Below are 27,760 nucleotides of genomic sequence, written 5' to 3' on the forward strand. Positions count from 1 at the left end.
CTTTTTTAAAAAGGGACGCTGGGCGGAGGCGCAGGCGCAGAAAGCCCAGCCACCCGTCTGGCGTAGCCCCTGAGGCGCACGCGCATGGAGGGGTGCGCGACCCCCTCGGGAGAGGCCCGCGCGCGCCTCACCCCCGCGGTGCTGTGCCGCGGCCCCGTGGAGCCGCTCGTCTTCCTCGCCAACTTCGCTTTGGTCCTGCAGGGCCCGCTCACTACACAGTACTTGTGGCACCGCTTCAGTGCCGACCTCGGCTACAATGGGACCCGCGACAGGCGCGGCTGCAGCAACCACAGCGCGGACCCCGTCATGAAGGTGGCGGCGCGGGAGGAGCGCGTGGGAGGCGCGCTGAGCCGGGCACCGGCGGTGGGGTGGGGGCGGGGGGAGGTGGCCCGGGCGGGATCGTGGGGGCGGCCGAGGGGCGGGGCTTGCGTCCGGGAGAGGGCCGGCTGGTTTTGGGGTAGTGGACGGGGCCAGAGCAAAGTTGGGGCCTGAGCTACCGCTGCGGGGGAAAAGGGGCGGGTGTTGTGCTTAATGTCGCTCTGGGTAAAGCGAGGCAATGAGAATTAACAAAAGAGAGTGAAAGTAAGGGAGTGGGACCGTGGTCCATTCCCCCATAAGCCAGGGCCAAGTTTTTGGGAGTTTTACTAAGATTCTCTGAGGTTTAGGGCTTCCAGGAGAGTCCCTATCCCTGTATCTCCCAGGATGGTGGTGTTTTGCAGGACGGGCAGCCCACAGTGAGGAATAGCACCTGTTTATGATTCATGTCCCCACAGGAAGTGGAGACCCTTACCTCCCACTGGACCCTCTACATGAACCTGGGCGGCTTCCTGGTGGGGCTGTTCTCGTCCACCCTGCTGGGTGCCTGGAGTGACTGCGTGGGCCGCCGTCCTCTACTGGTGCTGGCCTCCCTGGGCCTCTTGCTGCAGGCGCTAGTGTCCATCTTCGTGGTGCAGCTGCAGCTCCACGTGGGCTACTTCGTGCTGGGCCGGATCCTTTGCGCGCTACTGGGGGACTTCAGTGGCCTGCTGGCTGCAGGCTTTGCCTCGGTGGCGGATGTTAGCTCCAGCCGCAGCCGCACCATTCGAATGGCCCTGCTGGAGGCATGCATCGGGGTGGCAGGGATGCTGGCCAGCCTCCTTGGGGGCCACTGGCTCAGGGCCCAGGGTTATGCTAACCCCTTCTGGCTGGCCTTGGCCTTGTTGATAGCCATGACTCTCTATGCAGCCTTCTGCTTTGGTGAGACGGTAAAGGAGCCAACACCTGCACGGCTCTTCACGCTCCGCCATCACCGGTCTATTGTCCAGCTGTATGCGTCTCCGGCCCCAGAGAAGTCCAGGAGGCACTTAGCCCTGTACTCTTTGGTCATCTTCATGGTAGTTACTGTGCACTTTGGAGCCCGGGACATCCTGACCCTCTACGAGCTGAGCAGACCCCTCTGCTGGGACTCCAAGCTGATCGGCTACGGTTCTGCCGCACAGCATCTGCCATACCTCACCAGCCTGGTGGGCCTGCGGCTTCTGCAGCACTGCCTGGCCGACGCCTGGGTGGCCGAGATTGGCCTGGCCTTCAACATTCTGGGAATGGTGGTCTTTGCGTTTGCTACCATCACCCCTCTCATGTTTACAGGTTAAGTGTGTGGGCTTGGGGACGGTTTGTCCCAAAGGTGCTGGGTGAAAATTGGGGGTCAGACACTCACGGCCTCTAAATGTGGTTCATGCCTGTGTCTAGAATCATTGTTAGGCTCCTTGCCTGCACTGGAGGACAGACAACCAAGAATCTTCATAAAAATGCCATCTTTGTTAGCCGGAAAAGACAGACCTCAGTCATTAATCCACGTTGTCAACTATAAACATCATTAGTAAGATAGAGCAAAAGACATAAGTATGGCTCATACACTGATTACTTCACTTGTTGTCCTCCCACAGCCAGCATTTATGGTGTTCTTAAACAAAGTCCATGCCATTAATGCCTTAATATTCACTTCTCTGATAAGAATCACAGGCCCTACCTCAAATATCCTTGATCACCTTCCTTGAGGGTTTTTTTTTTTTTTTAAGATTTTATTTATTTATTTGACAGAGTGAGACACACAGCAAGAGAGAGAACACAAGCAGGGGGAATGGGAGAGGGATAAGCAGACTATCCACTGAGCAGGGAGCCTGATGTGGGGCTCAATCCTAGGACCCTGGGATCATGACCTGAGCTGAAGGCAGACTCTTAATGACTGAGCCACCCAGGCACCCCTTCCTTGAGTTTTTTTTTTTTTTTTAAGTCTTCTCTGACGCAGATATCAAATTTCTGCCTGCCTTAGTTCTTTTTTTTCTTTCTCTTCCTCTCCCTCATCCCCTTCCCCTTCCTCCCTCTTTCTTCCCCCTTTTTCTTTTGGTAGGAGAGGGGTGGCTAGGAATGAGGAAGTTAACTTTTTTTAGAGAGACAGATGAATTTTTGTTAGAGTCCTTAAATACGTTGTTTACAAAGTGAGCTGATCAGTAATCAGAGATGTCTTAGCTTGGCTGCTTGCATGGAGAGTGAGGCCGAAGGGGACCAGGTACCTTCCTCTCCTGCCCACGGCATCTCCCGAGGCCCCGGTGCTGGGCTTAGTGCCCTCAGGAGTGCAGAGATGATGGAGACACTGTCATGACTCTGGGGAGCCTCAGCGGAGTGGGGTTTGAGGGCTGGACACCTGAAGGGGCCGTGGGTTACCTCAAATACCCACTTGTGAGGGTCCACTGTGCTTTAGGACCAACAGTCACGGAAGGGAGAGAAACTGTTACGAAAGAAAGCTTGTAAGCCCTTGAGTAACAAATGCAAGGGGAAAAGGAACTTCATTTCCCGGGGCTACTGTAACAAATTTTCACCAACTGGATGGCTTAAAATAATGGAAATGTATTCTCTCATAGTTCTGGAGGCCAGAAGTGAAGTATCTGTGTCAGTGGGCCTCAGGCAAGGGGTTAGCAGGGTCATGCTGCCTTCGGAGGCTCTGGGAGAGGATCTCCCTCCCCTCTTCCAGCTTCTGCTGGCTGCCTGCATTCTGTGGCTTGTGGCCAAGTCACCCTAATCTCTGCCTCTGTAGTGACATGTCCTCTTTCTCTTCTGTGAGCCTTCTCTGTTCTGTCACATCTCCCTCCATTTCCCCCTAAGGATTCACTTGATTGCATTTAGGGCCCAGTTCAATCCAGGAAGATCGCCTCATTGCAAGATCCTTAATCACATCTTCAAAGACCCGTTTTCCAAATAAGGCATCATTAACAAATTCCAGGAATTACGACCTGATGTCTTAAAGTGACCATAATTCAGCCTCCTACACACCCTAGAGCCATTCTGTGATAAAGGCTTTGCTATCATTTCACAGATGGGAGTCATGTCCAGGGCCACACAATTAGTAAGAGATAGCATCAGGTTAGGAACTCAAGGCCAACTCCAAAGCCCATGCTTATTTTCTGTGCCTTGCCATCTCCCTTTGAAACTCAAGGTGGGTGCATCGTGCCCGCTGTGACCGCAAGAGGCATTCGGACAAGAACATAATTGGAGGGAAATCAGCATTCATTCACAAAAGAGGTAGTGGGTGGGTCAAGCCTTGAGAAAGGTGGTCTCTGACCCTCCATGATCACTGTCTCCTTCAATAGGGAAGCTTTTCCCGTGTCCATCCTGAGTCCCACGTGGGCTGTGCATGTAGAGGAGCTCTGCTGTGCATCGTGCTTAGGCACCCCACTCCCTGACCCTGTTTTCTTGTCTGTTTCTTTCTCTGCAGGGTATGGACTCCTGTTCCTGTCCTTAGTCATCACACCCATCATTCGGGCCAAGCTCTCCAGGCTGGTGGGCGAGTCAGAGCAGGGTGAGTGCCAGGGTCAGCCTGCATTTGGTTGCTCAGAGCCGGTGTTGCCCCAACTGGGCAGAGAGCAACTGTGAGCCAGGAGGGACCTACCTTCCTCCCTCCCACCCAGAACACGTTAGTAGCCAAGACAAATGCGCTTCTATCAAATTGCCTAGGGGGGGCAGAGGACCACAGGACCTTGGATTTTGAGATCACGGGGTTGGAATTTGCAGTCAGCAGAGCACACTTGTTCTCTTGGGTAACTCGAGCACAGGATTTACTCTCTCCAGACCTCAGCTTTTTTGTCTGTAAAATGGATGTGATGATGTCAGAGTTCCCTGCTTCACTAGGGCCAGTGTGCAAGCTTAGAGAGGAAGCAAGCAACCTTTAGATACTTCCTTGTCCCCAAGTAACAGATGAAGAAGCAGAGACCCAGAGGGTTAAATCGGGTCAGCCAAGGTCCCTCAGTTAGTGGTAGAGCTAGGATGCAAACCCAGCTCTGTTTTTTGTTTTTGTTTTTTTTTAAGATTTTAAAAATTTATTTGACAGAGAGAGAAATCACAAGTAGGCAGAGAGGCAGGCAGAGAAAAGGGGAAGCAGACTCCCTGCTGAACAGAGCCCCATGTGGGGCTCGATCCCAGGACCCTGAGATCATGACCTGAGCTGAAGGCAGAGGCTTGAGCCACCTAGGCGCTCCCCCAGCTCTGTTTTTAAGAGCAGCAGGTCCTGGCTTTGTTACCCACTGGCTGTGTGATCTTGGGCAGGTCCCTTTCTGTGTTGGTGCCTGTTTCCTCCTGTGTAACGTGAGTGGTTTGCTCCTAATGACAAGGTCCTCCTGGCTCTGACACTCTGACAGAGTGCAAACTCAACTTCTGTTGGGTTGTTGCTCGTTTTGCAAAATTTGGGTTCTGCTGGCATCTCTCTAAGGAATAGCTTCTGGGGCCTCTGGGTCTTTAGATCCTAGTCTGGAAATACCTGGCTCATCCATTTTCCCCCATCTGGCCTAGAAGGGGGATCTGGTGCCATGTGCAGCCCACTACGGGTTCATTCTGTATGCCCCCCACCCCCACCCTGAACCCATGTACCTTCATTCATTCACTTAGTAAGCCTTTTTTTCTAGCACCTTCACTGTACCCAGAGAGGCCCCAAGGGGAACCGGAGAAAAGAACAGCCCTCACTAACTGCCTGCCTGCAGGGGGCTAGGGCCTGTGATGGATGTTTTTACATGTGAATTTACTCTTGCTGCCAATCTGTGAAATAGGTATTGTCCTTGTTCAACAGAAGAGGGACAGAAACCCGGAAGGACAAGCAACTTATTCAGTGATGACACAGATAATAAGTGTTGGAACTGGGAATTAAGCCAGCAATTAATCCGAACAGGAGATGATTCCCAAAGAACATAAACCAAAACCCATTTTATCAGGGTTTTGGTAGAAGATAGCACACATACTTTGAACACATGGATTTAATAACAGTCATTTATTTGGTAGCCCGTGTGCCAACCGCTCTCCATGCACGACCTCATTGAACCCTTATCACAACACATGATGTAGGATTTATTGTTGAGGAAGGTGAGACTCAGAAACGCTAAGTGACTTGCCCCAGGTCACACAGCAGTGAGCTAGTGATGCTGGGATTTGAACCCATGTCTTCCATCTCAAAGTAAAAGTATGATGTTTATTTCTTCGCAGGTGCTCTCTTTTCTGCTGTGGCCTGTGTCAATGACTTGGCCATGCTGATGGCTTCTGGCATCTTCAACTCGCTCTACCCAGCCACCTTGAACTTCATGAAGGGGTTCCCCTTCCTCCTGGGAGCCGGCCTCCTCTTCATCCCGGCCATTCTGATTGGGTAATGCAGGGCTCTGACTCTTGATCATAATAATGCCCTTTATCCCAAAGAATTCCACTTTCTTCTCCTCCCAACCAGAACTCTTTCATGGAACCCCTTGACTCTCCCCTTGAGGACAGCTGCCTAATCTTCCAGGGGCCGTTCCCCAAGGGCAAGGCTGAGGGGTGGAGAGGCAGCAGGGGAAGGGACAGGCTCCCATTGCTTGCTGGCAAGGCTGTGTTCTCTCCCTCAGCTCCCCTCCTCCACTCCCATTTTGCAGATGGAAGTAAGGTGGCGGGAATGTGCTAACAAGAAGCCTGGACAGCTTTCTCAGCTAATATGGCTAGCCCCCAGGCTAGCCTGACCTTCTGGGTTCTTCCCCCTGTAGCCTTAAGAGTTGCTTTCCAGAGCCCTGTCTCTGGACATTTCCTTGTCTTCCACCTCTCGGCTTTGGGAGGGAATACCTGTCCCAGTCCACGCGAGAAAGCCTGTGTCCCATCTCTAAGAGCTGAGGATGTCTCCCCATGTCAAATCTGAACCCTTTATCTGGTCTCTCTCACAGGGTGCTGGAAAAGGCTAATCCTCACCCTGAATTCCAGCAGTTTCCTCAGAGCCCCTGATCCGCCTGCACCGGAGACAGAGGGCAAAGGGAGCGAAGCGAACACAAAGCAACCCCAAGTATGCATCTGGATCCCGGCCCGCGCGACACGGGCACCGCCCCTCAGAGGGCACGCATCTGCCTCGGACAGGGTGGTCCAGCTAGACGGCTGTGCCAGCCCAGGACTTCAACCTAGGCTTGGAACCCAGACGGTCCTACTCCAGGAGGCAGTGGGGGAGTCATTTTTAACGGGGGTGGGTGCCCCCTTCCTACCAGCAGTCACACGGAACCCTCCAGGAGAGTGGAGGTCCCGACGGAGGGACACCTCAGGGAGCAGCTGAAGCGCAAGGGCTGGCATCTCTGGCATCTCTACTTCAGCCCAGATCGCACAGCTCACCGGGCCATTTCTGGGGCGCAGCCACCAGTAGTCCCTCAGTGACGGATGTGGTTCTGAGGGGAAGGCTGTGGCAGGGCTGGGTGCCCTCTGGGGGAGGGTGCTGCCATTTTGGGCTGGGATCGACCCTCTGAACTTAGCAATGCCAATCACAATAAATCCAAAGAATCACACTGAAGTGAACCTTCTGGGCCCGGAAGGCCTTGGGCTCTGGGCCTGTCTGCTTTCCCACTCCCGGTCTGCCCACCAGCAGTCAGACAGCAGCAAGCTTCTGGGCTGGGCAGGAGCCCCCTGAGCTGCCGTGGGGTGGCCCACACCGCATCTCACTGCTCATTCTCTTCTCTTGAGCTGCTGGAGAGACTGGAGGGTTGCCCGGCTGGCCTTAGGCCAGTGGAGAGATTGGGGGCAGAGCCCATTCCCGAGGGTCCACCAGAGATCCGCCCCTGAAGGCATCGGGTTTTGATACTATGCCCCTCCAACGCTCCTGTTGCCACGCTTTTCAGTGGGACCGTGTGTTGAGACTGTCCTCCTACTTCTGTAGCTCAACAGGAACCTGGAGAGGGGCCTGACTCCCCGATATGATCGGGGCTGCACTTTCTCAGAGAACAAGGGGCCCTTTTCCAGGCTGTTAGGGAAGCCCGGCCCAGAAGTAGTAAGGCACCACCTTTGTTGAGGGCTGCCAGCCCCTTCATAGACCCAGATCAGGTGGCACTTGCCTGCATTGGCCACAGGGCTTGGCTCCTTTCCCTGCCTTAGAAATCACACAGGTGTGAATTGTGACCCCACCGGGGTCAGCTGTGGCTTCTGCAGCTCGGGCCTGTTGCCACGTTCCCAACTTACCGACCAAAGCAAGGTGGGGAATACGGTTTTTCACTGTCCCAGCCTAAGGCGGTGAGAAGGGTTGGGAAAAGGTTTTGGTCTGGCCTCAGGCCTGGCCTCTGCTCTGGGCACTGCCTTGGGCTTGCTTGTGACCTTGAGCAAAGCCCTCCTCCAAAGGGCTGGGTCAGCAGTGCTCCGAACTATCTGATCACAGGTGGTCAAGTTAGGAAACACTGGATTAGATGACATGCTGAGACCTTTCCCACCTCATACATTCTAGAATGAAATGCCTCTCTTGTTGGGCAGGGGAGAAGAATGAAGGAGTTGGAGCTGAACTTTTGACCTCTGGGTGTCCCTGAGCAGTCCTCAGTCCCTGGGGACGGCTAGGGTGAGGTGGGTAGGGGCCTTGCTCACTCAGCCTGGACTTGCAGACGGAAAACCCTGACCCTGCAGGCCCATGTCAGAGCAGGCTGTGGGGGAAAGGCTGTTTCTCAGCCCCCGTTCAGGACTAACCCTGTGGGGCCAAGCCTGGCTGGGAGTGGGGGTCATCACTCAGGTTTGGAGGCTGAGCTCTGATTCCCCAGTCATGAAGGGGCAGCAGTTGAGGGTGTAGGAACAGAAGAAATGGCCTGGCAGCCTCCCTGAATACCACCCGCAGAGCACCTCAGGAGGGAGGGGGACTGATGATGACAAAGAGAAAGCTTCCCTGGGAGAGCATTCATGCCAGTGTATCATTACTGACGCTGCTCTGCGAGGGCAATGTCCACTCTGCATCCAGGGCCTGGCGCTGGTGGCCGCTCCTATGGCCCGAAGGAGACAGGGTCAAGAGAAGTGAAGGCCAGAGCTGGGGCCGGGACTGGCTAGAGAGCGAATCTTCGGCAGGAGGGGGAGTAGAAGGAAGGTGTCCCAAGCCCAGCGTGAGACCTCTGACTTTCTGACCGTGAGGCTCAGGAGCTAGGAGTGACCTGGCTGGTCCCCGCGTGAGGTGACTCTGGAAGCTGAGCCAGCCTGAGGTGTCAGGCCACTGCCCACTGCCCCCAGGAGGGGAGAGGCAGGGCGGGTTCCAGCTGACCCTGTTAGCCGAAGCCCGGGTTTATGGGAGCGGGGAGATACTTTCTTGCTCTCCTACCCAAGTGGAGAAAGGGGCATAGGGATGTTCCTGCTTGTTTATTTCTGTATAGCTCTTGGACCAGCCTTTTTTGGTGAAAACCTGTCCCCCTCTGCCGGACCTTTGGGGCCGAGAAGCCAGCCATGGGGATAGCAACAGCCCTGCCCTGAGCACAGCTTCTAGGATGGTTCTCGAGACAGGGCTTGGACTGAGCACCAGAAAGCCAGGTCCGGATCCTGGGGTGGCTGCTGCTGATTTGGGAAGTGGCCCGTCATTCAGTCATTCAGTTCCTTCTCCATGCAAGGGACATAATACCGAGTGGGGCTACAAGATCCGTGGAGTGGCATGAGGTGGGGGTGGGAGGCGGAATGGCAAAGGTTTGGGAGGGATTTGTGTTTCAGAGGCTCGCTAGTTCAGGTGTCTCATTCCTTGACCGTCTGTACCCACCCACCTGGGAATTTGTGAGAAAAGCAGAAACCCAAACCCTGACCAGGTCTCCTGAACGCCCTTGTTGCAAAATTTCCGGGTGGTTCCAACACACCCCTCACCCTTCTTCAGGATCCTGCCTCTTCCCGTGTTGCTGCGGGCTCTGTCCAGCCCAGCACTGCCATCACAGGGGGCTGTCTCCCCCGGCTGCCCCCTGAGTGAATGGGTGGGGAGGGGCTGGGCAAGCCAGCAGAGCCAGGCTGGAAGCTGGCAACAAGGCCCAGCAACAAGGCACGGGGAGGGTGGCTAGCTGCCTGTCGAGACGGCCTTGGTGGCCCAGGCCTGGTGAACAGCTGCCAGCCAGAGTGAGGGATGGCTTGGCCGACCCTGACCTCCCGTGTGGCTAAGAGGACTGCACCTCAGGAAGGCTGGGAGGGGACTGGAGACCAGGCCAGATAAGGACACAGTGATTACAGGTCAAGGCCACAGGGTGGCAGGATGCGGTGAGGCCAGAAGCCAGGCACAATCTGGGTGGAGAGCCATCACTGGAGCCTGATCTCCAGCTGGCTGCTGGGCTCCCACCCTGGCTTAGCTCAGAGGGGAAAGCTTTGCCCCGAACTCGTCAGAGGGAGGCTGCCAGCCTTCCCCCTACTCAAGCTGGCTGCTGTCTGGGGAGGGGGGGGTGTCCTGTGTGGCAAACCCTCAATTGTCCAGGGTTTCTCCCACACCTGAGATAGAGAACCTGGTAGCAGGACCTGGGGATGGGGCGGGGGAAGGTGTCTGGCCCTGAGCACCCCCAATGCCTGGCTCCCATTCCCTTTGCAGACACGGAGGAGGCTGGGCTTGAGGTGGACCGTGAGGATGGGGGCAGAGCGACATTAATTTCCAGAGAAGGGCCCAGGTGGCTGCAGCTGAGAGAGGCCAGGTCGAGGAGCAGTTTCTTCGAGCGGGATTATGGGAATGGGGGTCACAGCAGGGCCTAGGATCTAAGAGTTGGTTAAGTTGGGCCCATGGGTGTGGCCCCCTCCAAACTGGTGTCAGAGCCTGCCGATGAGTCCCGGGAGGAGCGGCCCTGCAGGAATCGGATTATCTTCTCAATCGTGGCCTCCTGGTATTCGTGGGACCACCTGTGGGCACAGGGGCTGGTGGGTCAGGGGGCCGCGTGGGGGTGGGGGGAGCTGCTGGCTGGGGGCTGCGCACCCGCCCCTCTCCTCACTTGATGCCATTGAAGGTGAGCACGGCCTGCATGTCCTCGGGCAGGTCCTGGGGCTCTGGCCACTCGAAGCCATCGATGACCGGCACAATGTTCTTGCCACAGCTCAAAGCAGTCACAATCTCCTGCAGGAACAAATGGGATAAGGAAGAGACCTGGGTCCCCCATCTAGGGACCCTGGTGCCAGGCAGTCCCTAGGAGGGGTGCTGGTGCCGAAGTCCGCTTTGGCTTTTCCCTCACCCCTTGTTTTTTTTAATAAAAATCAAATATTTGGTTTTTGCCCCAAGTCCTTGGCATAGAGCTCCTGAAACACTGGGAATCCCCAGATGACTGGAGGTTGGGCATGGGGGTTGCCTAGAGAGCTTCTGGATGGGGGCTGCTTGCCAGGAAGACCAAGCTATGATGAAAAAGTTGGAAACTAAGTATCCCACATAGAGTCACAGAGGCACACCTCCCAGGAGGAGAGAGAGGCTTAGAGATTGAGTTCACTCACCAGGGCCCAATGACTTCACCATGCCTCCACAGTGAACCCTCCATCAAATCCCCGAAGGATGGGGTGGTTTGGTGAACACATCCAGGTGTTGGGAGGGTGGCCTGCAGAGGGCATGGGAGCTCTGAGCCTCCCTGCCTGTGCCCTACACCCCATACCTTTGCCCTATGCATGGCCCCCATTCGAATGTCCCCGAGTTACAGCCTCTACAATGAACCCGGAATATAGTTAAGTGCTTTCTCAGTTCTGCATGTCATTCTAGCAAATGATTGCACTGGCCAGGGGAGGGATGTGTGTCACGGGAACTCCTGACTTGGTAACCAAGTCAGACAGAAGTGCAGGTGGCCGAGGAACCCGGGACTCTCAGACATCTGAAGTGAGCGCAGACATGTGGGACTAAGCCCTTCTGGAGTTTGACACTCGCTCTGGGTGAGTCAGTATCAGAACTGAACTGGGGGTGCCTGAGTGGTTTGGTCGGTTAAGCGTAGGACTCTTGGTTTCAGCTCGGGTCACGATCTCAGGGTTGTGAGATGGAGCCCCATGTTGGGCTCTGCACTCAGGGGGAAGGAGTCTGCTTCTCCCTCTTCCCCTGCCCCCCTCACACTTGCGGCGCAGCCTCCCGCTCTCTGATAAATAAATCAATCTAAAAATTTTTCTTAAAAAGAACTGAATTGTGGGACACCCAGTTGGTGTTGGCAGATTGGAGAAATGGTTGTTAGTGCTGGCAAGAAAAACCCACACAACTTGGTGTCAGGAGAAAAACATCCCTGTCTGGACCCAAACTGATCCATCATCAGCCCTGCAGTTGTCCTCATTTCTCAGACCTACCCATTTTGGCTCTTCCTCCACACACACACCTCACCGTGCTGCTCCAACCCCTTTATCTTTGTCCCCCCCCAGGTCTCTCCTCATCACTCTGGCCTCCTCTAACTTGTTCTCTACATTGCCCCTTCACCTGGCTGCTCTTTCCAAAATCCAAATCTGATCATGTCCCCCCCTCCTTAAAAGTCTTCAAGACTTTACACAGCTCTTAGAATAAAATTCAGGGCACCGGGGTGGCTCAGTTGGTTAAGCGACTGCCTTTGGCTCGGGTATGATCCCGGGGTCCTGGGGTTGAGTCCCACATCGGGTTCCCCCAGCTCTTCAGGGAGCCTGCTTCTCTTTCTCTCTGCCTGCCACTCCCCCTGCTTGTGCTCTTTCTCTGTCAAATAAACACACACAGTCTTAAAAAACAAACAAACAAAAAAACCCCTCCATACTGTGGTCTGAAGGCTCCGTGTGGTTGGCCACAGCTCCCTTTCCAGACTCCAGCCCTGCACTGTTCTCTCAGCCACAGAGACCTTGCCCCCCTTAGATTAGCCACCCTCCCTCCCTGCGCAGTGCCTTTGCACAGGTTCTTCCTGGCCCCTTCCCCTAACTAATGCTTACTAATTTTTCTGATCTGAGCTCAATCCATACTTTCCCAAGGAAGTCTCCCCTCCCGTCTCTGACCATGCACCATCTCCCTATTGTAGACTCTCGAAGGCTCTTTAACACATGCTAGAGTTGCAAACTTAATTAATGAGTAATTTACTTAATATCTGTCTTCCCCACCAGACATAAAGACAGGGAACATGTCCGGTTTTTATCCATCTTGTATCTCAGCATCTTTCACAAAGACTTGCCCATAGTCAGTCAGTCCTTGCCAAATACTTAATGGATGGCTGGATGGCTGGAATGCATGAAGGAAGGGAGGTGGGGAGGGGGACAACAAAGCACAGCTGTTAGGGGCTGCACTCCAGAACCCTGAGACTGGGGTTCATATAGAATCTCTGACATAGGCTTTGTGGCATGAGGCAACGAATGGGCCCTCAAAGCCTCTGTTTTCTCTTCTGTTGGGGGGTACCTGCCATGTCCTGTGGCAAGTGCTTAGGCCAGTGCCCAGCATGTAGCCTCTGCTTAATCAATCAATCACAGGTGTTATGATTTCCTCCTCTGTAAAAGAGGATAATAAACCCCCCTCACAAGGTGTTTCTGAGGATATTACTATTAATGGGTGCTCTGGTAAGTGCTTATTGAATTTTATTTTTTCTTTTCAAGGGGGAACCTCAGGGATTGGAATTACTTGAGTGCAGTTCACTTGTGGTTTTCTGTATTGATTACCCACTAAATGTGGCTTCGGGGAAAGGAGTCTTAAAACCAGAGGCAGTGAAGCACTAACAACCAAGGAAGGCTAATGGGGCCTTTGGGACTGGTCCAAGGCAGAGGCTCCCCCCATCCCTCCTCCCTCAATGCAGTCAGCTAGATGGGTGTCAACCACCCTTGGGGACCAGAGCCTTCCTGGGGAAAAAACCCACATAACTCCAGCCTTGATTGGTTTGCGGGGAACCTCTCATTTTATGAATGAGAAGAAGAAAGCCCAGAGAGGGGACTTGGCCCCAAGTCACACACATGCCCAGCCCAAGCAGGGCCAGGCTTCTGAATCAAGCCTTCAGATTCCAAGCCCAGGGCTCTTTCAGCTAAGTCCTCGTTTGAATTCTGACCCTGCACAAATTTATTTGAGAGCCTTTAGACATATGTTTTATCCAGAACCAAAGACAGCATGCTTCGGGCAAGAGAGGAAGAATGGCTTGTTCAAGGTCATCCAGCAGGTTACGAATGAAAACTTGAGGGCGCCTGGGTGGCTCAGCGGGTTAAGGTACTGCCTTCGGCTCAGGTCATGGTCTCGGGGTCGAGTCCCACTTCGGGCTCTCTGCTCAGCAGGGAGCCTGCTTCCCTCTCTCTCTCTCTGCCTGCCTCTTTGCCTACTTGTGATTTCTCTCTGTCAAATAAATAAATAAAATCTTAAAAAAAAAAAAAAGGAAGAGAAAACTTGATCAGAGTGAGTGTTCTGGCCGGGTGAACCTGGTGGACCTGTATGGCCTTCCCAGTTATTTCAGCTTCCTCTGCTTGGTCACTGATTCAAGTACCCCATCAACTAGTCAAGAGCCTGCTTTGTACCATGCAGGCTTGTAAGCATCCGGGATATAGAGTGAACACAGCAAGGTCTGACCTCGCGTGGAGCGCAGCTACTCCTCTCTTTATCCTAGAAGGCCGCCTGCCACCTGCTCTGGGCCATTAACCATGATCCTCCAGGTGTCTCTTTGGCCTACCATCCAACCAAGCCCAGTACTCAGCCTCTAAAACACGGCTTCCAGGGCCTGACCCTCTTTCCCATGGTCGGTCTGGTTGTACTCTGATGCCAGAGCCTTCTTCCTACCACCGCTGGCCTGGCCTTACTGCCCTTGTGGGATCCCTTTCCCCCAGTGCTTTTTTTTTTTTTTAACTTTTTTTTTTAAAGATTTTATTATTTATTTGACAGAGAGAGATCACAAGTAGGCAGAGAGGCAGGCAGAGAGAGAGAGAGAGAGAGAGGAGGAAGCAGGCTCCTTGCTGAGCAGAGAGCCGGATGCGGGACTCGATCCCAGGACCATGAGATCATGACCCGAGCCGAAGGCAGCGGCTCAACCCACTGAGCCACCCAGGTGCCCTCCCCCAGTGCTTTAAACACAAGTCTTCTCCCAACCTTTAGGTGCTGAGGGAACGGGTTCTGTAGTTTGTTTTAAGAGAGGGAGAGAGCCCGTGAGGAGGGGAGAGGGGAGGGCTGGAGAGAATCTTAAACAGGCTCCACGTCCAGTGTGGAGCCCGATCTCACCACCCTGAGATCATGACCTGAGCCAAAGTCAAGAGTCAGTGTTTACCCAACTGAGCCACCCGGGGAACCCCAGCGGTGTGCTGGCAAATGTTTAACAAATAACTCTCTGGGGGCAAAAACAAAAACCCAAAACCAACCAAACAAAAAACAACCAGCTAACCAAATAAAATCCTGCTTTGTAGTCTTTACCAATTTCCTTTGTGCAAATATTCCCACCAGGGTTGATCTCAGGCTACCAACATGGCGTCACCGGACATGGAGTTGGGGAGGGATGCGAACGGCCATTTCCGGTGTCAGCAGAATCCTGCCCCATCCCCCCACCTCCCCTCCCACCCCCTCAGGTCTGAGCCACGGAAGGTGCTGGGAAAGAGCACAAGGTGCTGGGAAAGAGCATGGGCTTTGGAGTCAGAGCGATGGGAGTTCAGAGGCCAGCTTTTTGGATTTCTACACCAGCGTGGCCAGCGGAAGAAGAATTCTACTGCTCTGAGCCTCCGCTTCATCTGTAAGCAATCGCCGGGGATGCGCCTTCCTCATCCCCACTTTGGACCTCTGCTCGCGCAGTCGCCCTGCCTGGGATGCCTTCTCTTCCCCTTACCTAAATTCTTAAGTCTCTTCTCAAGTCCTGCTTCCTTCACGAAGCCTTCCCCGGTTATTCCAGCCCTTAACGTTCTCCCCCTTCTCCGCGCTCCTATGGCGAGTGAGAGGTTCACCTACGTAGCTTAGCGGCGACACCAACCCCTATATGATCTCGACACGTCTTGTTTCCTTAGCTGCTTCAGGACAAGGGCTCCAGATCAGATGACTGCTGTATCCCTCACTGATTAATAATTAATAATCCACAGATGTGGTATGAACCCATTTCATCCATCCGTCCATTCTGCCAGTATTCAGTAAGTTTCTAGTATATGCCAGGCACTGAAGATAGAACGGCATTAATTAAACAACGGGAAGCACTCATACTAATTACAAGGATAAATGCTGCTATTATAGAGCAATTACTATAGAACTAGGCATTCTGCTAAGGACTTGACAGATTTTAGCTCTTTTAATTCTTACAACAATATCCTAGGGAATCCGGGACAATACTTCTCCCACTTCACAGTAGTCAAAACGAAGCTCGCTGCAGTTACGCAACTTGCCCAAGGCCGGAGCTGGGATTCAAACTCACAGCTTTGTGCCTTTCACGATCCCACTGTGCCTGTCACTAGGCTCTCTTGCCCCTCTTCCCTCACTGAGGTTATTTATTAAAGCGCTTCCCTTCTTCTCCGACCCTCACGGTCATCCCACAAGGCGAGTAAGACAGGCACGTTATCCCCATTTTCTGCATGAGAACACTGAGGCCCAGAGAGCCTAAGTGACTTGCCAAAGACCAATTACAGACAGAGCTGTGGCTCCTGCCTCGCCGCTGGACCGCGAAGACGGCTGGGGGTGCGAATGAGAAGGAAAGGGAGGGAGGAGGACCTTGACCTCTGGCCACGGGCCAGTACTGGGACCACGGAGGCCAGCACCTACCTTATGCACCCAGTCCTTGCAGTCATAGTCCTGCATACACTTGTCCAGGGCCCCAGCCGACAGCACGAGCACGAAGTTGCGGGCACCCATGACACTCTGGATGAGCTTGTCCTCGAACTTGCCTGCTTCCAGCTTCTCCACATCAATGAAGACACTGAAGCCGTGCAGCTGCAGGTGCACCTTCAGGAGGCTGGGGAGAGGTCCCACATCACTGCCCCGGCCCAAACCCCAGCCCCTGGGCCGCCCACCTGCCCACCCCTTCTCACCTGGCCAGCTGGGAGCCTGAGCTCCGGCGGTAGCTGATGAAGACATCTGGGATGTCCCCACTGGGCTTGCCGCCAGTGCAGGGCAGTGGGGAGTGTAGCATTTCTGAGGCAGACAGACAACCGCTCAGTAAGAGTCCCCCCTGACTCCCCATGGGGTGTCACCTGCTGTCGACTCAGCCTTCTCAGCGCAGCCTGGCCCGGGCCGCCTGGCTTGTGCAAAAGAGAGTCACTGAGATAGAGAGCTGGGCCTACAGGAAGGAAGGCTGCTCACTATTGGTGAGTCCCTCTCAGGAGACAGGCATTGTGTTTAGGGACACGGATCGGCACCTCCAGCCCTGTTCTCTCTCCAGAACTCCAGACTTGCACGGGCACCTGCCCACAGACACTACACCCAACACATCCCAAGTCTTCCCCAGGCCCCTGCCTTCCTAGTTCCCACCACAGCCAGAACCTGGGTATCGGCTCCCACCCCTACCTCTCATTCATTCATTCCACGCATATTCACTAAGTACTTACTATGTGCCAGGCACTACCCTTTGGGCTTGCAATACGACAGTGAACAGAACAGACAGACATTCACAACACTTGATTCCAAGCTCTGCATTCTTCCTACTAAACATCCTGGACTCCAGTCCCAGAGCCTTCTCTACGTCCAGGCCCCCAACTCAGCCTTCTCAGTGGTCTCCCCAAATCCACACTTGCCCAGTTCAATCTGTTTGCACAGCAACCGCAGGGGTCCTTCTAAAATCTAAGTCTCAGTGGGTCACTGCATCCACTTAAAAAGGGTGCATGGAGGAGGGCACCTGGGTAGCTCAGTTGGTTAGGTGTCTGCCTTTGGCTGAGGTCACAATTTCCCTTGGATCCCTAACCCTAACCCTAACCCACGCCCTCAACTCAGCCCTCCGGGAAGGTTGTCACAATGCCCGCAGACCGGACCTTCCATGCTCCTTGGCCCTAACCCTAACCCCAGGCTGGGTTATGAGGGGACAACCCGCAGAAGCTTGGCTCCAAAGCCAAACCGGAGGACTCAGCCAGCAACATAGAAGGAAAATGTGCCATTTGGAACTCCAGAAAGGATTCGGAGCAGGAGAAATCTGAATGCAAACCTGAGCCCCCCAGGCACCCCTCCCTGTTTTTAAGAAATGAAATCTTGGGGTTAGGGAATCCTGGGTGGCTCAGTTGGTTAAGCGGCTGCCTTTGGCTCAGGTCACGATCCCAGTGTCCTGGGATCAAGTCCTGCATCGGGCTCCTTGCTCAGTGGGGAGCCTGCTTCTCCCTCTGCCTCTGCCTGTGCTCACTCTCTCTGACAAAGAAATAAATAAAATCTTAAAAAAAAAAAAAGAAAGAAATCTTGGGGTTATACTGAGACCTGCAGTGTGAAAATAATGAAAGCTGATCTGCTTTGGTTGAACTTGTTGAGATGAATGAAAAGAATCCATCTTCATATAATATTCAGTCTCAGCATTCACAGTCAGCCCCTGTCTGTTTATGAAGCAGAAAGACAGAGGTTCAAATCCTAGTTCTGTTACTTAATGGCTCTGGGGTTTGTATTTGGGATTCCCCAAGGGATAACCTTGAGAAATGTATTTAAATTCCCTAAAACTTAGTTTCATCATCTTTAAAAAGAACACCCTTGATGGAAATGTTCTTTATCTTGGATTATGATGGTAGTTACACATGTATGCATTTTTCAAAACTCTTCAAATTGGACACTTTTAAGCTGTACCTCTCATTACTTAAAAATTTTTAAAAAGTACATTATAGAAAGGCACCTGGGTGGCTCAGTCGGTTAAGTGTCTGACTCTTGATTTTGGCTCAGGTCATGATCTCAGGGTGGTGAGAGTGAGCCCCTAGCCGGGGTCCACACTCAATGGGGAATCTGCTTGAGGATTCTCTCTTTCCCATGCCCCTCACCCCTGCTCTCTGCCTTGCTCTCTCTCTCTCTCTAAAATGGATAAATAAATCTTAAAAAAAAAAAAAAAAGATGAGTAAGTTCTGGGATGTAATGCACAGCATGGTGACAAGTTGATTAAAATAATTAACACCCAGGAGCATCCCGGTGGCTCAGTTGGTTGAGCCTCTGCCTTCGGCTCAATCATGATCCCAGGGTCCTGGGATTGAGCCCCAGGATGGACTCCCTGCTCAACCGTGAGTCTGCTTCTCCCTCTGCTCGCCTCCCTCTTCCGGCTCACTCCCTCTCTCTCAGATAAATAAAATCTTAAAAGATAATAAGTAAATAAAATTAAAATTAATACCCACTGAATAGAATGGATATAGATATTAATAAGATAATATTTAAAACTTTATATGTAGTAACTGACAATATTAGCAAAATAGTAAATTAGCAAATTAAAATAAATTAGTAAATTAAAAGGGTTGCTAGAGCCCTAGATTCCATTCTGCCCTCGTGACCTTCCTAAAGCACCTCCAGACCCGTGCTTGGTAAGCTGTTGGCTAATCGCCTAAGCCCCCTGTCTTCCCACCCCTACCCTCTGTAAGCACCCCGGGCTGAGGCTGGACGAGGGCTGGGCTCCCAGGTGGGCAGGCTGACCTCTGGCGGCGGTGAGGATGCGGGCGCGGTGCACGCCCAGGCGGATGCCGCAGTCCTCCAGGAGCTGCTGCTCCGACACGCGGTGCAGCAGGGAGCGGTCAAGGCCGCAGCTGACCAGGCCGTAAGTGTACTGGCGGAAGCGCGGGTCCAGGCTGCCCAGCCAGTCAGCCAGGTTGCTGCGGTCGCACGTAGCGTAGTTGGCGAAAGTCTTGAGCTCCGTGAGCTCCCTGAAGAATCTGCAGCCAGGGGTAGGGGGAGAAGAGGACGCTGAGGTCCTGACCTAGGACTGGCTAGGGGCAGAAGGTGAGGACTGGTGGGCAGGAGGTGCCGTACCTTTTGCGGGTGATGCCGGATTTCATGCCCAGGTCGGTCTGGAGCTCCTCGTCCGTGAGCCGCAGAAGCAGGTCGCCATCTACCTGTTGCTCCTAAGGGAGGGGTCAGACGTAAGAAGAGCGCTCCTCCTCAGCCGTTGGACCCCAAGCACAAGATGCAAAAAAAGACAACCGGAGACGACGATGGGGGAGGCGGATGGGACCCGGATTAGTGTTACCCTGAAAGTGGTGGAGTACAGGCTTCCACCCCCAAAATCATCCCTGGCGCCGCGGGCGCTCGGGCCGCAAGGGGGCGCTGTTGCCTCGTTCAGGGCTCCCTAGCGGCCGCGCGCCCTTGGGATGCGCTGCTCTACCCGGAAGTTTTCGCAGTAGTGGGAGAAGCCGATCTGCTGCAGCCACGTCTGGACCTCGGCCTCCTTCCAGCTGGCCACGCAGGGCAGGATGGGCCGCGGCACCTCCTCGCCCAGCAGGCGCAACGCGCGCTTGGCCAGCGCCGACGTGGTGCCATTGGTGGAGTAGGAAACCAGGCGTTTCAGGCTCTGGATGGCTCCGATGTCGCTGAATACCTAGGGAGGGGAGGGGAGAGAGTGTCTAGGGTCCCCCAGTTCACCAGCCATCCCCACAAAGATTCCCAGTCCTTCCCCTCGCCTCTTCTCAGCGCTGAAACTCCCATCATCTGCCCTAGCCCTGCATTCATCCTATAGATCACCTAGTTCCGTTCATTCCCTTTCCTGAAACTCTCTCGACTCTCCCCCTCATGTCTCCCCTCTAACAGCTTCCATCTCCCTGGGATGAAGGCTGAGCTCTCAGTACGAATGCCAGGCATGTTCCCTGCTTAAAACCCTCGGTCTTGCCTTCAAGGCCAGTAACTGGTCTCTCATCCTTCTGCTTGCTTCACTTAACTCTAATGTGTACTTCAAGTCCCAGTTGAATGTCACTTCCTCTGGGAAGCCTTCCCAGATGCTCTCTAACTCCTGTCCCCACTCCCACTCCTCACCCACCTTGGTCTTGCCCTGCAAGCTCTTGATGGCAGCCTCGGCACAGAGATAGAAAGCTCCAATGCACTGCGCTTCCAAGCGCGACGAGTCCAGTAGCGGCACGAGGCGCTGCAGGTCATCGGGCCCGCGACCCTGGCTTGTATCGCTGGCATCCACAAGACAGCGGGCGAAGCGGCCGGGGTCCAGCGACGCCACAAGCGGCTCCACGAGCGCCAGCGTGCCAGAGCGCTCCACCTCGCGCTCCACCTCCTTGTTGGTGGCCAGCACGGCCACCGCGAGGCAGGCGTGCAGCCGCAGCAGCTCGTCCTCTTTGGAGAAGGCGAGCGGGAAGAGCCACTCGGCGGCGCGCTTCTCCACCATGCGCCGCTGCGCCGCCTGGCCCCCGTGCAGCGCGCAGTTGCCCAGCGCCAGCGCGCAGTGGCGGAGCAGCGCCGGGTCCGTGCGCCGGCACCAGTACAGCACAGCGTCCAGGCCACCAGCCGCCACCAGCCGCTGGCACGTCTCCTCCGAGTGCTTGAACATGTGCTCCAAGATGCCGGCCACGCTCCGCGCCAGCTCCACCGGCTCCCGCTCTTTTGCCAAGTTCAGGATCACGCCCAACCCGATGCGCGCCACGCGGTCCCTGGCGAAACAAAGTGGGACAAGGGATGATGGAATGGCGATACCACCGGTGAAGGCCGACCATTTAACCTCTCCGGTCATTTAACCTCTCTGGCCTCATTGGTGTCATATAGAACGTGAGGGAGAGCATTAACCTCCCTGCTTCCCCCTTCCACCTGCCCTGCAAGGACAGATTCCTCCCATTACGATTTATAAGGGTGCTCCATCCTGGCCACACCCAACTCCTCCCTTAACGCTGCCTCCTGCCCTGCAGTGTGTGTGGTTAAGAACCCTAACTCTGGAGAAGATCCCTTGGGAGCTGGTGGGGTTTTTTTGTTTGTTTTTTTTTGTTTGTTTGTTTTTTGGGTTTTGTTTTTTTGTTGTTTGTTTGTTTTTGGGTGTGGTTTGTTGTTGTTGTTGTTGTTGTTTTTTGGTCTAGAAATGTGTGGGACCTTGAGTGCCTTCCTTTATTCAACTTCTGTTCCTAAATAAGGAACTTCATCTCATAAATAAGATAAAAGGAGTACCCACCCCACAGGGTCATTATGAGTACCAGTGTGGAAAATCCATGTAAAGTGCTTCCCACAGGGGAGGCCTGCCATCAGGAAGACTTACTAAATGTTAACTTCTTATCATCATTTGAAGCATCGCTCTAAGTACACTCCTCTTTGCCTTGCCCTCAAACCTCTCACTTCATGTGGTGTGACTGGGGTGTATTTATCCATCTACTCAACAGATGTTTATTGAGGAACTACTGTGTGTCAGGCATTATGCTAGGGACTGAAGCTGAGCAGGGCCTAAGAGAGCCTGGAACTTATACACAGCTAATATGGAGACAAACAATAAGCAAGGGAACAATGAGTGAACAGGACAAGAGTGAGATGGCTATTATGCTAGCAAATAGGTGATGTAATGGACAGTGGAGGAGGACAGGGGGCGGCGGAGGAGGTGAAATCTAAGAGTGCAATATCCGGACACTCCTGTCTGCAGGTGTCTGGGAGAAGAATGTAACAGGCAGAACGAACAGCAAGGACAAAAGCCCTGAGGGCTGGTGAGCTTGGCATGTTTGAGTAATAGAAAGAAGGCCAGAGATATTTGCAATATTTAAAACCTATAAGGAAAAATATAAAAGCAACAAGATTTCATATATAGAAGATATGAATAGTCAAGTCAACAAGAAAAAGACAGTAAATTCAATAGGGAATGGCGAAAGATATAAATGGCAATTTACAAAAGAGGAAATCCACAATGTTAACAAGCAAATTAAGAGATGCTCTAACTCATTAGTAATTAGAGAAGTGAAAATTAAATCAGCTATCACTTTACACCTATTGGATAGGCAAAAAGCAGAAGCTGGGTAACAGAAAAGGTTGGCAGTGTGAGGGGCCATGAACTACCCTGAAGCTCTCTGGGTAGAGGTGCTTGCTGGGGCGGTCAATTTGGAAAGCAGGCTGGGATGCGTGGGTGAGGTTAAAGAGATATGCACCCTATGAGCCAGAAATTGGGGCTCTTGGGTTTATATCCCTAAGAATTGTCACAGATTGGGCGCCTGGGTGGCTCAGTTGGTTGGCGACTGCTTTCAGCTCAGGTCATGATCCTAGAGTCCCGGGATCGAGTCCTGCATCGGGCTCCCAGCTCCACGGGGAGGCTTCTCTCTCTGACCTTCTCCTCACTCATGCTATCTCTCACTGTCTCTCTCTCAAATAAATAAATAAAATATTAAAATAAAAAGAATTGTCACAGATCCATAAAAGAATGTGGAAAAGGCTGCAGGGTTGTTTGTGATGGGGGAAGATAGTGGCATTCTGGTATCGAGCCTGGGACAGTGGAGAGGTAACACGAGCAGTTACCCACTCTGGAGGGCTATGGAGCAGTTACAAGGGACTGAACAGATGATACCATAGCACATGAAGGAAGAATCTTAAAAACATACTACTGGGGCACCTGGGTGGTTCAGTGGGCTAAGTCTCTGCCTTCGGCTCAGGTCATGATCTCAGAGTCCTGGGATCGAGCCCCGCATTGGGCTCTCTGCTTGGTGGGGAGCCTACTCCCCCCCCACCTGCCTGCCTCTCTGCCTACTTGTGATCTCTCTCTGCGTCAAATAAATAAATAAAAATCTTTTAAAAATACTACTGAGTGGATAAAAAATATGAACTGGAATGTGCTATATAAAAGCACCATTTGTATAAAATTTTTAAAAGATTATATTTATTTGACAGAGAGAAAGCACAAGCTGCAGAGGGAGAGAGAGACGCAGACAACCTCCCCCCCTCCCCCCGGCAGAGCAAGGAGCTCGATGAGGGACTTGATCCCAGGGTCCTGGGATCATGATCTGAGCCAAAGGCAGACACTTAACCAACTGAAACACCCAGGCATCCCTCCATTTGTGTAAATTAAAAATACATGCACACAAAACAAGAATAAAGTTCCTACCGGGACACAGATATAAAGACACACATTAAGTATATTGGTTGGGTGCCTAGGGTATTAATTGGGGAAGATGGTGGGACATTCATGAAGAGGAGAAGGGGAGATTGTGGACATTGTATTATAGGCACAGATGTATGCAAAGGCTTGGGTGGTATCTGAGAGCTGGTGCATTTGGGGATCTGCCCCCACCTCAGCCACACGGAAGTGAAGCCATTTCTAGTGACTGAGGTGGAAGATTCAAAGGGGGAGAGCAGGGAAAGGGTCCTGGGGGCCTTCTGAGCCCTCTCCAGGCATTTGTACTTTATTTCGATGGCAAATGAGGAGCCATTGAAAGGCTTCAGGAAGGGGAGTGACCTGCTCTTACATGGGTTTTAGGAAACACTCTGACTGCTCTAGGGAGGAAATGTCCAAGGGAGGGAGCCTGGATGCCAGCACAGCAGGCACACTCTAGGCAGAGGTGAAAGTTTTCTATCTCCCTGACCTCCACAAATGATGTCCTCCACAACTGACATTACCCCTAAAGACTTAAGAGACTCAGCCAGGCAGGGAGTCCCTGCCCAGTGAGCATCACAGTGACGCTTGTGACTTTGTGTCCACTGTAGGTCCCAGCTGAGCCCATAACATGGCACAGCAACTTTTCTGAGTTGATCACTGAGCTTCCCTAAAGTCCAAAAGAACAGGTGGGTTCCAATCATTCACTTGTTCCTTTTACCAAGGAGAAAGCCAAAGTTCAGGGAAGTTACATGTCATGCTTAGAGTTACACAGCTGGTGAGAGGCATAGGTGGGGTCCAAACCTGCTTCTGTCTTCCATCCAAGGTTAAGATCCTTCATCTATACTTTGTGCTTCCAGAACAATCTGACCACATAAACTCTGAGAATATCAGAACCAGGAGATGTGTTTAAGCAATAATCTAATCCAACACTCTCATTTCCTGAGGACGAGTGAAGGGAAGGGCTTGCTCGGGAATATTAATTCAGAGAGGACTATTCTTTTTTTGCTTTATTTTGTTTTTTATATTTTTTTATTATTTAAAATTTTTTTATTTATTTGAGAGAGAGAGAACGAGGGAGAAAAAGATTTCCTGAAGAGCAGGGAGCCCAACCTGGGACTCGATCCCAGGACCCTAGTATCATGACCTGAGGGGAAGGCAGACACTTAACTAACTGAGCCATCCAGGCACCCCATTTTTAATTTTTTTAAGAGGACTTTATTCTGAGTCTGTTGACCCCCCAGCCCTCCCCTTTGCCTATGCCCTTGGCACCTTCACAGAACTTGGACTATGTCCTTGTAGTGAGAACTATACACTCAGCTCCCAGCTTCTTCAGGCTGAGAGGCTGTGGGTCTGGGCTCCAATTCCAGCTTCAAAGGAGGGGGGAATTCATACACATACACGTACCAGCATGTATATATAATATACATATATGTGTAAATCCTTGTATGTATATAATTGTTCTGGGAGGACATACCGTGCAAGAAACCTGTTTTGCAGGGCACCTAAGTGGTTCAGTGGGTTAAGGCCTCTGTCTTCAACTCAGGTCATGATCCTAGGGCCCTGAGATAGAGCCCCGAATCAGGCTCTCTGCTCAGCGGGGAGCCTGCTTCCCCTCCCCTCTTTGCCTGCCTCTCTGCCTATTTGTGATCTCTGTCAAATAAATAAATGAAATCTTAAAAAAAAAACACTTGTTTTTCTGGTTTGCATCAGGGAGGGGGTCTGGGTAGAAAGAAAAGTTCTTAAGTGTGGGACTTTTTTGTACCTTTGCACTTTTTGAATTTATATGCAATAGCTTTCTGTTTTGTTTTACCTTTTTTTTTTTAAGATTTTTACTTATTTATTTGTTAGAGAGAAAGAGAGCGTGAAAATGCAGGCAGAGTGGCAGGCAGAGAGAGAAGCAGCCTCCCCGCTGAGCAGGGAGCCCAATGTGGGACTGGATCCCAGGCCCCCAGGACCATGGCCCGAGCTGAAGGCAGCGGCTTAACCGGCTGAGCCACCCAGGCGTCCCTTGTTTTACTTTTTAAACATATCTCCTCCACTTACTAACTATGTATTTTGGGGAAATTCATTCATTCAACCAGAGTTAAACCATTTAACCTAATTATGGTCTCCTGATGGGGCTGGGCTATAAATTTCAAAGGCTAGCAGTCACATGGGGCCCTCACTGGTGTCATGGGATCAAGTTCAGAGGGTCCTACCCTGTTGGATTTCTCTTGACATTTGGGGGTGCGGGACGCTGTGATCTAGGCTCCTGGCCAACAGGTGTAGCAGCGCTCTGGGAAGAAGGGAATGGGAAAAGGAGCGGTGCACTGATTGAGGGACTTCCTTTAAGAGGAGGTTGGCTGATGAAGGGCAAGATTTCATCAACACAAATTCTCAGTGTGTCACCTCCCTTCTCTTCCTTCCAGCCTCCCCCCAAAGTAGACTAAAAGTTGAGGAGATTTCTGCCTCTCTTTGAGGAAAAAAAATCCGACAGCCAAGGGGCTTGCTGGGCTCTGTCCTTGGTGCTGAAGTGCTGTCAGGACCAGTGCGTGGTTTCCCCAGATCAGGGACAATGGTGAGTGTGACTCCTCCCTTCAGTAATTCTGTAAGAGGTGAGTGTTGTTATTTTCAACCTTGAAAAAAATATCAGTGAAGTTTGCATCTTGCTGCCCTCCTCTTCCTAGGGTGTTGGCTGCACCGCTTCTCCAAGGGTTCTAATTATAGCTGCCACACCCCACATACCAGGCTACCGCCGTCACCCCGTCACCCCGTGCCCCACCACATCCAGGGAGCACCTACTCCGTTTGCTAGTCCTCCAAATGTACTGATGATTGATGGTACATGGGAAATTAGTGACTTTCTGAATAAGCAGAACCCTAACTTGCTCTCCCAACTTAAATTGCTCCATTCATGTATTTCTGATGGTTGTTCTCATTTCCAACATCCACAGGTTATGTTTAATTTTTTTAAATGGTAAGGAAAGCATCCCTAACCCATCACACATCACAAAACTGCATGAATTGAAAGTGACCCTTCCCAAACCCTTCTAAATCTGAGGGGCCTGAGAATTCAGCACATGACTACTGAGTGACAGTTTGATTTGCTCTGGCATAGAAGGGGAGAGAAAATGAGTGCAGGAGTCCTCATATTCTGGGCGAGATCTCAAGAGGCAGGCAAGAGAGGGGCTTCCAGGCCCCACTTGGACAACCCCTACTGTATCTCGGCCCAATGTGGGGGAAGGGACGGAGAACACACACTCTGGCCCCTGCCTCGCTCCTCACCTGTTTCCTCTTCTCTCACCCATTGATCCCACTAGAAAACCTTCTGTTCCCCATGAGCAGCCGCAGGATGAGATCATGTCTGGCTTGTTATGTGGGCCAAAATGAAGAAGGAGGAAGCAGAAGGTGGATTGGGGGTGGCCTAAAGGAGGCAAGTAACCCTCAGATCAGCACTCATTTCAGTAATCCTACCCCATTTCTTGAACAGTGTGTTCTCCTCCTTTCAGTGGCAGTGAGAAGGTAGCCTAGAAGGGCACTCGTGCCTGTGGGGAGGAGGTCTGTGAGTTTAGGGTCTCAGCTCCACCCTCAGAACCAGGGACAAATTCCTGTCCTGCTATACTCTATTCTTCCTCTCCCTGTCTCATTCCTCACCCCACCAGTCCCAGGAGAATCCTGGCTGAACCATCAGTTCACTGTGTTGTGACTCCCTGCCAGGCATGAAACTTTCCCAAGCCTCATTTGTAAAACGGACATGCTCATCCCCAACAGGGGAGTAGTACAGGGGTTTGGTGAGGTGAGGCGGGAAAAGGCACAGGGCGATTCACACGAGAGACCCAGGCCGCGGACCGCCCTTGTCACCCCACAGCACCCCGCGCTCTACCTTCCAGCCCGCGAGCACCCTCACCGGTTCTCAGCCACCAGGATCTGCTCCAGCAGGCGGGCGGCCTGCACGCGCGTCTCCAGCTCCGGCGCCTGCAGCAGTCGCAGCAGCAGGTCGAGGCCGCCGTCCAGGCGGATGGCGTCGCACAGACCCTGGGCTACCTCACGGCCCACGGCCGGAAGCAGCCAGGCCTCCTCCACCAGCTGGAAGACCTCCGCCAGGCCGGCGCCCACGGCCCGCGCGCCCCCCGCCTGCTTCAGCGCCGACAGCGCCTGCTGCAGCTCGGGCAGCGCGCGCTCCAGGGCACCCTGCACCTCAGTGCCCGCCCCGGGCGACACCTCGCGGGGCCCGCGGCCGCCCGCGGTCCACCATGGGCCCGCAACGCCGCCCTCGTTGGGCCCCGGCACCGCTAGCCGATCGCCGCCCGGCCGTGTGCCCGACATGGTGAAGAAGCGGCACAGCTTGTAGGCGGAGAGGAGCAGCGTCAGGACCATGGGCGCGGGGCTGCGGGGGACATCCCCGGTCCGAAAGGGCGGAGCGACTCGGGACTTGGGGATAAGGGGGACAGGAGACGGATCCAGGGAAAAGAAGGTGCAGGAGGGAGAGATGGACAGAAGGCTACCTACCAGGCAAAGGCGCTGGCCAGAAGTCTGGGGGAGGGGCAAGGGCAGGAACTGGGACCGAGCTTTTGGGTGAAGGGATGCGGGCCCGGATGCAAGGGGTGAGCGGGAGGAGCGAGAGGGGAGCGAGGGATGGATCCAGACGCCGGCGGATCCAGAGGCAGCAAGAGGAACAAAGGGGGGCTCCGGCTGGGAGATGCTCTGCAGCGGCCCCGCCCCTGAGAAGCCACAGTC

The 27,760-nt window shown here is 53.2% G+C and overlaps 2 protein-coding genes across 5 annotated transcripts; one reads left to right on the plus strand and one right to left on the minus strand.

Annotated features, from left to right (window-relative positions):
* SLC46A1 (solute carrier family 46 member 1) lies at nt 1–6,798 on the plus strand. Of its 2 annotated transcripts, none has more exons than XM_032320211.1 (5): nt 1–363; nt 774–1,626; nt 3,752–3,835; nt 5,506–5,662; nt 6,204–6,798. In XM_032320211.1, the coding sequence occupies exons 1-5, from the start codon at nt 85–87 to the stop codon at nt 6,259–6,261; spliced, it is 1,431 nt and encodes a 476-aa protein (XP_032176102.1). In that variant the 5' UTR covers nt 1–84; the 3' UTR covers nt 6,262–6,798. The 2 variants fall into 2 exon arrangements, with proteins under 2 accessions (XP_032176102.1, XP_032176103.1); XM_032320212.1 differs by having other exon boundaries at nt 2–312.
* SARM1 (sterile alpha and TIR motif containing 1) lies at nt 5,658–27,760 on the minus strand. Of its 3 annotated transcripts, none has more exons than XM_032320209.1 (9): nt 26,931–27,760; nt 20,025–20,643; nt 19,377–19,589; nt 19,025–19,116; nt 18,692–18,927; nt 16,141–16,243; nt 15,875–16,064; nt 10,203–10,324; nt 5,658–10,113 (listed from the first exon to the last, which is right to left on the minus strand). In XM_032320209.1, the coding sequence occupies exons 1-9, from the start codon at nt 27,398–27,400 to the stop codon at nt 9,984–9,986; spliced, it is 2,175 nt and encodes a 724-aa protein (XP_032176100.1). In that variant the 5' UTR covers nt 27,401–27,760; the 3' UTR covers nt 5,658–9,983. The 3 variants fall into 3 exon arrangements, with proteins under 3 accessions (XP_032176100.1, XP_032176099.1, XP_032176101.1); XM_032320208.1 differs by lacking the exon at nt 5,658–10,113 and adding an exon at nt 10,693–10,793 and having other exon boundaries at nt 10,206–10,324; nt 26,931–27,511; XM_032320210.1 differs by lacking the exons at nt 5,658–10,113; nt 10,203–10,324 and having other exon boundaries at nt 15,893–16,064; nt 16,141–16,346; nt 26,931–27,511.

This window comes from Mustela erminea, chromosome 18 (assembly GCF_009829155.1).
Source record: "Mustela erminea isolate mMusErm1 chromosome 18, mMusErm1.Pri, whole genome shotgun sequence".
NCBI classification, from domain to species: Eukaryota; Metazoa; Chordata; class Mammalia; order Carnivora; family Mustelidae; genus Mustela; species Mustela erminea.

Bases quoted from the DNA above. Each gene is read 5' to 3' on its own strand.
- SLC46A1 (XM_032320211.1), top strand. From the start codon at position 85: ATGGAGGGGTGCGCGACCCCCTCGGGAGAGGCCCGCGCGCGCCTCACC. The intron at 364-773 runs GTGGGGTGGGGG...ATGTCCCCACAG, and splicing joins CGCTGAGCCGGGCACCGGCG to GAAGTGGAGACCCTTACCTC. The intron at 5,663-6,203 runs GTAATGCAGGGC...TCTCTCTCACAG, and splicing joins ATCCCGGCCATTCTGATTGG to GGTGCTGGAAAAGGCTAATC.
- SARM1 (XM_032320209.1), bottom strand. From the start codon at position 27,400: ATGGTCCTGACGCTGCTCCTCTCCGCCTACAAGCTGTGCCGCTTCTTC. The intron at 19,117-19,376 runs GTAGAGCAGCGC...CCCCTCCCTTAG, and splicing joins ACTACTGCGAAAACTTCCGG to GAGCAACAGGTAGATGGCGA. The intron at 10,114-10,202 runs GTGAGGAGAGGG...CTGTGCCCACAG, and splicing joins CTCACCTTCAATGGCATCAA to GTGGTCCCACGAATACCAGG.